Source organism: Histoplasma capsulatum (genome assembly GCF_000150115.1).
Source record: "Histoplasma capsulatum G186AR genomic scaffold supercont2.8, whole genome shotgun sequence".
Lineage (NCBI taxonomy): Eukaryota > Fungi > Ascomycota > Eurotiomycetes > Onygenales > Ajellomycetaceae > Histoplasma > Histoplasma capsulatum.
Genome location: NW_025544808.1, coordinates 1,113,322 through 1,126,038, shown reverse-complemented (window position 1 = coordinate 1,126,038; position 12,717 = coordinate 1,113,322). Strand labels below are relative to the sequence as shown.

The window sequence follows — 12,717 nt, the reverse complement described above, 5'->3', positions numbered from 1 at the left end:
CGTTCAGTACATTGTGAGCGCATTTCGTTGGGTTAAGTTTATTTCGTTTCTCTTCTAGCGTTTGGATTTAAAGTTGTTTCCCCCCCCCCCTAGTCGCCTTTATCTAATACCGTAACTACAAAAGAATTTTGGGCTTTATCAAGCTAACTATTTAATTATTGCAAATTGCGAATTCTGTCTTTTGGTTCTAGGATTTTTACTTATGAGTGTGTATATCTACGCATCAGAGGCCGTTCCATTTCCATCCTTTGCCTATTTTGTCATTCTTGACATGTTGCTTGAAAAATGATCCGAAAACGACATTCCTTGCGCTTTGTATTTGTTCTAATCTTTTATCAACGTGGCTCCTTTTATCTCGTTGTCTATCTTTTTCTTTTTTTTCCTCGAGATTTTCTACTTCCTTTCTATATAGTGTTTGGTTTTTGGATCTTTCATTTTCTTGTGTATACACATTTTCAATTAATGATACATATTTATATTTTAATTTAGAACTTTCATGATAACTTATGCTCTGGGATTATTTACTTCACAATTTCTTTCAGAATTATCCTCCAGGGGATGGAATTCCTCTTATAGTTATCGAAGACTTCCTTCTGCTCGCAAGCAGCGATTTTAATCATGGGAGTCTTCTGAGAGCATCACCACGAATCGAGAGTTCGACACATTTGGTCCGATGAAATTAGGGGATGCAAAACAAGTTACGTAAAGCAAGAAGGCTTCGTCCAGAAAATTTGTAGGGCTATACATACTAGTGGTTAAAGGGGATCAACGGAGGTGTGATGGTATGAATACCGAATCCGTGGCTGTCTTTTGCCATGCTCAGAACTTACATGTAGGAAATCATTCCAAACGGTGTCAAGGGATGCGTCAAATTAGGGCTATGAGATCACGTGGCATTCGCCCATCATCATCGCAAGCTTCACCAGTGGTCTGTTCTGTCCGTCTATCAGTCTCAGTGCAAGGATTTGAACCAAACTAAAATTAGAAATTGATCCCATTGGCAATGCTGCGGGGCGCGGCGGCGATTGGGCGGAAGTTCTCGATCAACCACCAATTGCCATTCGCAAGGTATGTATCTGCATACATATTCTCCCTGGCCCCCTACGCTCTACGCGCTGGGCCCGAGAAGCTGCATTGCCACGAACTCGAGACCATTTCTGCACGTTTCTTTTTCCGCAGTGTACCAATCCTCTTCTTGCGAGCGTATGCGCGGCAGTTGTTTAATGCAAGGCTGGAAGGCAACTGGGATGAGGGCGGAAGATGGAAGGCGGGGGAAGTGCGTGGAAAGGTGTTATCTAGCCTGGTCTCCGACTTTAAAAAGACAAAGAAAGGAGAGAGAATGACAGGACCAGGCTGCCAGTTGTCTCGATTGTCAAAGTCCATTTCCAGGAAGTTGGATCGAAGGCACAAGTCATCAGTATATATGGATGCCCAATAACCGTGGATTTTACTTCCTCTTCGTCCACCTTCCCTGGTGAATATTTCTTATTCTCTCTCTCTCTCAGGCAATTCTGATGCCTGTTAGTAAATTCTTTACCCCAAACTACCCATTGAATACGTACGGAGAAAATGTTCCCGAAGCTCCTCCACCGCTTCTACGGTTCGATCCTCCTCCTCGAAACTCTCGGGCAGGTCAGAGGTGACCGTCGAAAGGCAGAGATAATATCGAACGAACCAGGGCTTCATAACAGGAGGCTTCGCCACCATTTCTGCAACGCGCTTGCGTACATTTGTGCCTTTGACACGGGTTCGGATCATGTCACCGCCATCGCCCTTGATGCTCAGCCGGGCATCACCAAGGTGCTTATCGCAGCTAACAGGGGCGTTCCCAACGAGGTCTTCGAATTTTTGCAGGATATTTTGTCTATCTTGCACTCTATTGCGAAGGGATCCCCCGACGAAGAAATCGTTGATGCCCAAGACAACATACTTCACAAAGTTGTCAGCCTTAACCAGCCTCGAATCCGCCGCTACCATGAAGTGGCTGTCGAAATGTATGAATCGTGCGGCCCAATCATGCAATCCGCCCGCAAAGAACTTGGTGGTATACTGAAATTTTTATAGATGTCATCCTTCGGAAAGTGCCAGGAGCTGACGGTTTGTGATAGCCAAGGTACCAGGTCATCCAAGGGTCTCCGAGCTGGACCGAGTTGGGGCGTTCTTGAATCGTTTCTTCACCTCCGGCAAGTCCTTAAAGGATGAATATGAGTGCCTTGATTTAGTGAAGCAATGCCATGGGCTTAGATATTCGGGCATGATCGACACTTTAGACTCATTTGCCGCCCATGGGCAATCGTGCCAATCGAAATTTCAACGTCTTCAGGAGCTGCTTAAAAAGCTTGGAAAGCATGCAACCTGCTCTAGAAGACTTGTCAGCGCTGCAAAGCAGCTGCCTGAAGAATTTACCGGTAATTTTGAGGTCATACCTATCGAGCCATCTTCGCCTAGCCCTATCTGTCTCCCGTTAAAGAAAGCGTCCGTAGAGAGCATTATTGGCCGGATGACACCGGACAAAGCAAGTCAAGAAATGATGGAAAATATGCTCAAACAGCGCCTTGATCAGAGCACAGATGAAATTACACAGGGGATAAGTGAAAAGCTCAAAACCAAGACACTGATACACGCTGAACTTCTCCTGATGAGCTACATTGAAGAACATGGCTGCAACTTCATTGAGCCTGATGATAAATATATAGGTTGCAGCAAGCCGGCATGTTACCTCTGCAGTTTATACATCTGCCACCATCCGGGGAATTATTCGCTGCCGGACACGTCAAATAAGCTGTACATCAAGTGGCGAATGCCAGATACCTATTCAAGCCACAAGAGCGCTGCTCGATCGGCTCGTGAAATGGAGGTGATACTGGATAAAATGATTCAGGAGATCAAAAAGAACTTCAAAACGGACGTGATGAGGCCCAGGCCAAGGAATATGCACGCAGATTCGTCGGCGGATATGACCACTACTGTGGATGGCGCTGCTATGGGTGCGGGCGATTCTGGATTGCAGCCCATTCCCATGGATTTACAATCGCATATAGAAGCGTTGAGTTTGTATCACACGCTATATACTCAAAGTAAGTCATATTATACATTCGTTGTTGATACCCTATTGATGCGTTGGATTGACGATAAGAGAATTCGAATCAGCAGGCCTCCTCGGCACCACCAACTACTTCCCCAACGCTTCCCCACAGCCAGAACAGCATCAACCGCCCCCCAGCGGACATCTAGAGTCCCAATTTCAATATTCATATCCATATATACCCCAAATCTTTCGTGCGCCCATTCCCGTGCCTTTCCCTAGTCCAATTCCTGAAATCCCTTCCTCTTCCGCCTCTTTTGCTCAGTCCCATGTTTCCACTCCGTTATATCCCAGTAGTATTAGTGGCGGTAGTAGTGGAGGAAGCCGCAACTACATCCACAATAACAACAATAGCAACAGCAGCAGTGGCAGAGGAGGGACAGTATCCGGGAGAGTATCCCAGCCGACCAGCGATATTGCCAGCCTCAACAGCGGCCGAGAGCAACAAAACCCAAACCCGCAAAAGGCGGCCAAGAGACCCGGGTGGAGAGGGCCACCCAGTCAGCGCTGGGTTTCTGCACATCATTGAATGATAGGCAGGAGGAGAGTGGAGGTAGGTATGAATGTTTTTTCTCTCTCTCTCTCTCTTTCTTTCTTTCTTTCTCTCTTTCTCTCTCTCTCTCTCTCTCTCTTTCTTTGTTTCTTTTTTTTCATCTTCTCCTTTCCCTCCCGTTCCTTTTGCTTTCCCCCAACGATGACGGCCTTTTTCTTTTTTGAATGTTTGTGTGGCTAGGGGTTGTTGGTAAACACACACAACCTTTTCGGGTATGATTGTTTGTGTCTATTTCTATCTGTTGTAAGGCGAGCTGGGCCTCGCCATATATTTCTTCGAGTATATCTTTTATTTGTCGTTCTAGTTTTTGATTTATTTAACTCCGGCCATTTTATCTTTTATTTTTTCATCTTGTATCTCGTTAAATACAATAATGATGGATTTCGTCCAAATTTGATTCCTGATCAATTTGTCACCTTTTTTTTTTCCCCCGTAATTGCTGTCCGTAAACATATTATATTCAGTATTGAGGGGGAATAAAGATCCAAAGTTGGCTCTCTGAAAAATTTATTTTCTTAGTTTCTCTTGTTTTTCTTTTCTTTTTTTTTTTTTAACTGCATGGTGGTGGGTGAAGGAGATACACAAATACAGAAATAATAACAGGAGGGAAAAAAGAGCAAGAGAGACATCAATCAATTCCATCAATTCCACCAGAACCAGTTAACCCAATCAACCAAACCAGCCCCAGGGGAAATTTAAGAGCTACAAAATAGGGAAACAAGGGGGAAAACCGGCAGGAAACGAGATTTTGAAAGCGAGAAATCAAAAAAAAGAGGATGAAGTAAGGGATAATGATAATAATCAACATAAAACCGCAAAAAAGAAACAAAAAGACTAAATTTAAAGCAATTTCAAGAAGAGCAGGAAAGAACGGGGTAAAAGAAGAAAAAGAAAATAGGTATGGTATCATCAACCCGGTAGTTTATCAGAGAACAACGCCGAATCAACTTTTATTTTCAGTCAGAACAGAAGAGAAACCAATATAGCACCAAAAATAAGAAAATGGAGAAAAACCGCAAAAAAACTGATTCAACCAACGAAAAGTGCTCTCCCTTCCATCCAGGGTATATAGTTGAATAGTAGATATATATAGAGATATATAGTTTTCAGGAAACAAACAGAGCAAAGAGAAATGGCTCAAAAAACACATGCAACATACGTTTGTTATTGATAAGAAAAATAAAAAAGGGAAAACAACCAAACACAGCAAATTGAAAAAAAAGCTAGCGCAATAGGTAAAAAGAATGGCTAAGTAAAGTTAAACAAAGACGTTAGCTTTTTACTCCTTTGGTATCATAAAAGCGATTGCAGTAGACTGGTATTGTAGAGAGGGGTATATTGCGAATGACTTTGGGGGACTGTATGTAGCGATGTATCATGCATGTATATGGTTAAAATGTTCACGAAAGTAGGGCTCTCGAAGCGCGCGGTTTTCCTTATGTTATACTTTTATTGTTCGTTCCTTTTAATTTTATTTTATGATTCAACGGGGTGGCCCGATAGGAGCCGGGTATCCAGAAGTAGAATTGGAAGTACTTGGGCGGCCACTGTCAAAAGAGGCGCGAAGGTCATGTTTGGGTGTCATGTCTCCCGGCGCAGTCCCAAATGGGAATTTGTTATCAAAACGAGACGCCCATCCGTTGGTGTTTAAGACGTCGTCCTCCGGGAGGTTCACACCAGAGTCGTTCCAGGGATTCTTGTATCCACTGTCACGAGACTCCATGGATATGAGGGAGGCCTTGGAAGCATTGCTGGAGGCGTGTTTGAAGAATGAGCCGGGGGACCCAGACTGGTTCTTGCGTCCAATGAAGGACGAGAAGGACGAGATGCTGCCTGGCTTGCGGAGGCGTTCGAAGATGGAACCCCGATCGCTCGCGTCGTCTGAGAAGTTATGGCGTGTTGGGGAGTCGGTTGCTAAAGGCGCTGGGGCGTGTTGTAGCAATTTAGAATCGAAAAATGGTAAGGATTCTTCGAAGGAGTCTGATTTGGGTCTCTGGATGGCCCCCTTGACGGTTGTTGCATCAAGGCCATGGGATACGAGTCGAGAAATGAGAAAATCAATGGCGTCTTTGAGTCCGCCGGCATTGTTCCGGGTGTACCCGAGCATGATCCGGTCTTCTGGTGGAGGTTGGTTCTCAGAGGACGATTGCTCTTCCGCACTCATATCCACAACTGCATCGACTTCATATTGCTCTTTGAGTTTTCCTCGGACATCATTGCAGAATTCGGGGGACTTGAAAAATTCTCGAAGCTCCGTGGAAGTCTGGAAGGAAAGCTCATGGCTCTCAGGCACCATTCCCTACACATCATTAGTATATTTTCATCTTACAAGACTAGATTGTATGGAAACGTGTTGATCTTTACCAGGAAGGCATCTACCGCCTGAGGAACTTGATACTCCGGCCCAGAAATGGTCACAAAATCACTTGCCAACTCAGTGCTTGGAAAGTCTATCTTGCAGTTCCATTTTTTCTCAAGTTCCTCAATCTCAGACATGCGGGCTAGTAATTCGCGGTGATACAGGCGGTTAATGACGACGGTCTCAGCAACAAATTCCGCATCCTACAGTTTCGTAAGTGGAACCGCAAACTATAATAGTAGCGTATTTCAAACCTGTTGAACTTACAACTTTCTCAACCATGTCCATAATCTCTTGTTTGACCAAATCGAGGTTTTGGGCATTCCGAGCAGGGGTCCGACAGATTACATTGTCGATTTTAACGTCATCATCCTCCTTGCCAACACCGCCACGGTCCATTGCATTTGAAAATTTGACGAAAACGGAATACTTCTTCATGATCCGCTGGATATGTTGACCACCAATGCCAATTATTCGCTTGTGGTACTGGTCAGGAACATGGAACGATATAGAAGCAGGCATTTCCTGCTCAACTAGGTCAAGCCCATTCCTGGTAGCATCGTATTGAGTTCCGCAGACGTCAATGTAGAAATTGTACTCATTGAAACCGTCGAAGATAATTTGAACATTGCCTGCCAACATAACCATGATAAGAATTCACACGCAGACCTCGTGCATACAAGAGAGAGTGAACAACTCACTTTGACCCATGATCTTATTTATCTTGCCATTTTTCTTGCCGCTGACGAACTCTTTGTGCTCATTTGCTAGCTCGATCTTAACACGCAGTTGGTAGGGGGTTCGCTTAACGAAGGGGATCTGTTGGATCACCATCATGGCGGCTTTGACGGAATCATCCGAGCCGTTGATGGTGAAGGTCAGTTTATCAAAGCTGACCTCAGCGCCCGAATTCGTGCAAATATCAGAGAGCATAGTCCTAACATCAGCCGGGGACGGGCCTCTCATTGAGCCGGATTGGGTAGGATCGGGGAGAATAAGCCACCAAGATGCACTGTAAAATTGGCCGGCCTGGGTAGGAGAGTGAGTCTGTATACCTTGTGTCTAGTGAAAACAATGAAAAAACTCACCAACGCCATGATCTCCCTGACCGTTCGCTCGATATGTAAGACTTCGGATCCTTGAACGCGAACAATACCATGCTGACTGCCCAGCGATGGGAAGAGAACGTAGGTGCCATTTGCCTCCATCACTTTCCGAACTTTATCCAAACGATCCAGGAGAATATTGTCGATTTTGCTCGACGATAGTTTTACATTCTTCATGAAGATCTTGACTCCGCTGACGAGGTCGTGCAACTTTTGCTTTGCAAGGCTGATTTGCTCTTGAGTTTCACCGGTAATATAAACTTCGTCTTCACTTCTTCGGCTACCCCCAGGCGGGGTATAGCCAAAAACTCGTGGGAACGGTGGTGGAAAATAGATGGCAGTGTTGGTTGATGCCTCGATAAGTTTGATGTTCTTGCGGGTACGGCCACAGACCAGGGTATGCATTGACAACTCAAGCTTCATCGCATCGACACGGCGTTTCAACTACAGAATGTTAGCAATGAAGCTACGGTACTAGAAGCGTTGTGATGACGGCGCCTACAATTTGGTCGATCATGATCAATACTCTAGTTTTGGCATGTTCTGCACTTTCCACATCACTGTATATCGCAACGCGAAACCGGTTTTCTAGCCCGTTTTCTGTAGAGTGTCCATACGAGGATGCAATGGCGCTGTCAGCATCAAGGATTTTTGGGCTCAGCAGAAAGATATCTGCTCCGGTATATCGTGCCAGCGTGTCAAGGTGTTCAAGGACACTTGACCGGACGCCATTCGTATTCTTGTCCATGACTAGGCTGACATCAATGTCAACCGTAGCACACTTCTTTATTCAGAGTTAGTGAATCGAGAATCCTATTTAGAGACGGGACCAGGGCCAGGATAGCGAAAGTTTTATAGAGATATACTGAACAAGCACGTACCAGAGCTATCGGGGTTTCCTTCAAAATGTTCTGTCGTACTTGCTGGACAGTTTCGCCATCGCCGGAAATACACACATTGGTGACGAGTCCCTGCGGGCGGCGTTGTAACGAGGCGACGGCCTTGGGTTCTGATGAAGTTACGGTGGCTTCAATTCTGCCATGGCTGGACTCACTGACATTTCGACATAGCTTTCTCAGCGCATCTAGGTTGTTTGCGTGGACGGGGAGTTTATGGATCGGGGTACCCTCGGGCGTTCCCTCAGGAAATGTCCACCGTTGGAAAGCACCGGGGCTCGAGTGTAGGACATCTTCGGGATCTGGGCCGGCAAGGTTTGAGGAGAAGGGGACGTTGAAGGAGAGAGTTACAGTGGCATCTGCTCCCGGCGGCACTGTAACTGGAGGAAGGTGATGGGGCCTTCGAAGGGCCTGCGACATGTCCTGATGAGGCCGGGAAATGCTAAATGTCGGGGTCATTCTTTCCCACCCATGACGGGCCTGGCCTGTAAAATTGGTGATCTTGTGCATGATGATGGTCCGGTTAAATCTGTCCCCTCAAAAATATTTTGAGGGAGCAGATGGCAGTTGGAGGAGATTACACGAGGAGAGGAGAGAATTCCTAGGTTAGGATTGGCAAGGGTATTTAAGTGACCCTGGATGAGATAGCAGGGGGAAGAGCGAGAGAGAGGTGGTGGGAGCTGAGACCGTGGTGTGAACCAGCACTATCGCAAGGACAAGCGTAAGACTCCCAAGTTGGCGGCAGTAAGGATGGGGAGCAGTCGTTGAAGCTGGAGTCGGATTTGTCTGGGCTTTGTTGAGGGTAGTGACCAGGGCTCGAAGGAACAAGCGATACTAGAGGCTGAGCACCAACAAAATCCCAGCACTGGTTTGCACACCAGATCCTGGCCGAAGGGCCTGACAAAGAGCGGGTTAGGCGGCTGGCTAGGCTAGGAGGGTTAGGCAGGGAATCAAGGTCCAAGTGCTCTCGAATCAACACACGATCAAGTGGATTGATTGACGGAGCAGGATTGGGATTCGGGATCAGAAACTGCCGTTGGGCGGGACAGAAGCAACAACTCTCATCGTTCTCCCACTCAAGGGTGTCTGTTAATGTGTCGCTGCAAGGATATGTGGACGGCAGCGGTAGGATGGGAAGGACAAAGTCCAGGTCACTAGCTGCTATACCAGCAGCAGCAGGAGTAGCAGCGGTAACAGCAACAACAGCAGCCAACAAACCAAGAAAGATAGAAACAGGAAGTCTGCAGGGGCAACAGAGAGCAGCACAGGGGGAATAAGGTAACCAGAAGCAAGCAGAAGCAGCAAAAATCAACAGCGAGATAGATAGAACTTTGCAAAGTGGGCGGAGAAGGTTCAGCAAGGTGGATGCCCCAGACAGATCACGTGAGTGATCAGTCAGCGAGGCTGTGGATTCCGGCCGGGAGAGCTGGAGATGAAGATGTCATAGACTTCGCGCGAACGTTCGGTGTATGCATACATGTCTGTGTACTGTACATATGCTACTGTATTTCCTGATGTCTCCTGATGTCTCAATCGCGCACTTGAAGGACTTTCCCCCCCACAACCGTCAAACGATGTCGCTCTTGTTGGAGCAGGATACACCGGTGAAAATCTGATACAGCCGCTATGTCAACAGCGTATTGATGGCTTTTGATAGAGAATACTCCTACGTTCTAGACTATGGCAATGTGTTGAACAGTGGTAATTTTTATCATCGTCATGGCCCTCGTCATTATCTAGTTGAACGGCTCGAGAATGGTTTCATGAGAGCATGGAAACGCTCTTCACCCTCAGCTTTCCATGGATCATGTCTTATATGGGACACGGATCCGCCAATATATATATATATATATATAGGTTAAAACTTTAACCCCCGGCTGTCCGGAAACTCCAAACAGTTGAGCAAGTTAAAAATGATCAAACGCCAAACCAAACCCGACATGACGAAATGCTAGAAACTTTAATAAAAGGGAACTACGAATTTCGACAGCAGCTTGGCTTGTCTGGCAAGGGAGGAAGAGAGGTGGATTCGATTGGGGGAGTGACAGGTTGGGTAACGTGGAGTTGGAAGGAATAACCTTCCAACGGTAAAATATTTAAACATTTGAGCGTTTGCAAATGGCGCTCTAGGCTAATAATAACTAGCCCACATCAAGCTTCCGTACAATTTTTCAGGAGTAATCCTTGAATACACAAAACCCCCATTCTATGTCCATGGGTCGAGTGTGCATACATCCTCATTGAAACAAAGGGGCCGGCCTGTATACAATGGATAAGGTAGGAAAGAAATGACCTATCTTTTTTTTGAACTCGAATTCTTGATTGAGAAACAAAACACAACGTAATTTGGTATCCATCCAAAAGGCAAGGTGTATCATCAAGTTGCCATTTTTCAGGACTTCGATTTATCAATCTGTTTTCCCTGCTATAAATGGGTCTCAAACTTTCTCCCGACAGAATGATTCAATATATCCACTGTATCAATTTCCCATGCTGTGAAATTGGTAGTTCCCTCCGGGGGGCCCTAAAATAATAGTTGATGTAACGTTCAGTATAAGCCACGTCGCTGGAAATGACAGATATGGCTTGGGTGATTGTTCGCCTCGGGATGTTTTACGAATGTAGATTTCAGAGGAAAGTTTGGAAAGGATGGAGTGCTGTATGCTTCGAGGATATATCAAGACCGGGTGGTAATGATTTGCTCGCGGGTTGGTACAAGTCGTATATGAGTGGATGGCACAGAAAGGAAAATGGCCACCCGGAATATAAATTTAAGTGTTCGTCTTGTGGGAAAACATGGGCGGTAAATTCCAAGGTTTTCGTTTATTTATGGGACTAAGTGGCCACCTACCTGTATTATATATAAATGGCTTCAACGTTGGACTCCGCAAATAAGGAGTTTGTTCCACTTCGAATAAACCCGCCTTCCCCTTCCCGCAAAACGCCAATAACCATTATATCCTGGTCTAAAAGTCGGCTTCCGCGTATAGTTGCGTTGCCTTTTGCAAGAATTCAGGCTTTTTTGCCAATGGAACCGTAGGTGGTTTGACTACCCAAAAAGGTGACATTCCCGGAAACAATACGCAGTAGTTTCAGTAGAGCTTTGGCCCAGGCATCCGAATGCCAAAGCGAGGCTATTTTGCGAAAGTATGAAGGTCAAATGCCAAACGAAACAACTTACCTTGTTACAAACAAGCGGATACAGCTCATCCTTAAGAGCCATATTCAGTAGATCCTTTTGAAGTAAATCGCTCCGGCATTCTTTATTATAAACTCTTGACAGCAATTCGTTACTAGATGAAAGTGCAGCTTTTGTATAGTAAATCTTTGCTGGTGATATCGATGTGGCAATATTGTGGGGAACAGATTTCAAGGGACTACAAAGTCATATGTTATTTATTGACTAGCTCGGAGCAGGTGAGCGGGCCATAGAGGGTTGGTTGCGTAAGCTAACTGCTAACAAGGTGCTGACCCGTCACATAAAGAATTTACTATGTATAGTAAATCTTGATTTAGAGTAGAATAGGTCTTTGATAGTTGATAGAATAATAATATTAAAAAAAAATCAATTGTATATGTTAAAATAAAAGCAGAGTAATAAAGGTGATTAATTATGTTGGTGAAGAGTTTTTGTTGATATCTTGAGATAAATAATATCTTCAACCAGCATAGAAAACATATGCTTTGATCTTCTTATCTACAACTTATAGTTAAAGGCAATATGGCAGAAGATAGTGTAATATGAGAGGCAGCAACCCTATAACTACGACACATTGAACTAAATGATACATAAACTTCAGTGGGTAGTTAGCACGTAGCGCTGCTCTTTGAGCCTTGTCATCTCTTCCATCAGATAGATACATGGAGAATTGGCACCAAATCCCCAGCCTATCTTATCACGTTACCAGGCTGACGGAAGCCAAGTGGGAACTGGTTTAACTACATGCCTGCAGGGCCCCTGGTCTATGCTAGTGGCAACCCTTTGAGACAGAGACCATATTACTACCCTGAATCTACAAGGCTAGCCGGTCGTCATCACACCTTCATAAAATCTAGTGAGCTTGTTCTTTCGATCCTCGTCCCACACACCTCGCGCCTCAAGGTAAGTCTGGTAGTGCAGGCGAACGCATTCAAGATGGAATATCTGAGTTTGTACCGGCCTTGATGAAACGCATTCCATGCCTACGGGGAAGAAGGAGGAAAGTTACTGGTGTAGCCCGAAGGGCCGCCGTAAAATCATCGAGATAGCGGTGCTGTGAGTCTGACAACATCTAGCTCGATCAATAGGCGGCAAACATGGGCTTCTAGGCTGTATCCTATGGCGCACCCACGTTGAACAGTCGTCGGATGGCAAGTCTCAAATGATGGTCCTTGCTTTCTAGCAAGATTGGTTCCTTTCTCTAAGCGCTAGGCTCAGTAAGGCAGGATGGCGTTGATTTTTAGAAGTCAACCGGAGGAGAAATCATGTAGATCAGCCATCGCACATGTCGCACCGACTGGAAATGCGGAGATAAGACACTACTGCGTACGCAGTTTTATTAACAGCTGAGGCATTTATTTTGTGATGTGCTAGTCCACAATAGTGTATGTAGCACACACATTCTGAGAGTCATTGAACAAGAGGGGGAAAGGAAATGTTCGCAACGCTTGAATTGGGTACGAAACGGCTGAATGTGGTTCAAAACCCCAAGGTTCCAAGTTGAACATGGCTCCAACTT

The 12,717-nt window shown here is 45.4% G+C and overlaps 3 protein-coding genes across 3 annotated transcripts; 2 read left to right on the top strand and 1 right to left on the bottom strand.

Moving 5' to 3' along the window:
* Positions 1–1,569: 1,569 nt before the first annotated feature.
* HCBG_06177 (uncharacterized protein) lies at positions 1,570–3,614 on the top strand (the record flags this gene model as incomplete). Its single annotated transcript, XM_045433226.1, has 3 exons — positions 1,570–2,044; positions 2,109–3,077; positions 3,154–3,614. The coding sequence occupies 3 exons, from the start codon at positions 1,570–1,572 to the stop codon at positions 3,612–3,614; spliced, it is 1,905 nt and encodes a 634-aa protein (XP_045286394.1).
* Positions 3,615–5,121: 1,507 nt separating this feature from the next.
* HCBG_06176 (KH domain-containing protein) lies at positions 5,122–8,509 on the bottom strand (the record flags this gene model as incomplete). Its single annotated transcript, XM_045433225.1, has 7 exons — positions 5,122–5,937; positions 6,003–6,200; positions 6,265–6,629; positions 6,699–7,044; positions 7,086–7,547; positions 7,606–7,887; positions 7,985–8,509. 7 exons carry the CDS (start codon positions 8,507–8,509, stop codon positions 5,122–5,124), a joined length of 2,994 nt encoding a protein of 997 aa, XP_045286393.1.
* A 2,071-nt stretch (positions 8,510–10,580) lies between these two features.
* Positions 10,581–11,231, top strand: HCBG_06175 (uncharacterized protein; the record flags this gene model as incomplete). The annotated part of the gene is made up of 2 exons (XM_045433224.1): positions 10,581–10,802; positions 11,061–11,231. 2 exons carry the CDS (start codon positions 10,581–10,583, stop codon positions 11,229–11,231), a joined length of 393 nt encoding a protein of 130 aa, XP_045286392.1.
* Positions 11,232–12,717: the final 1,486 nt, after the last annotated feature.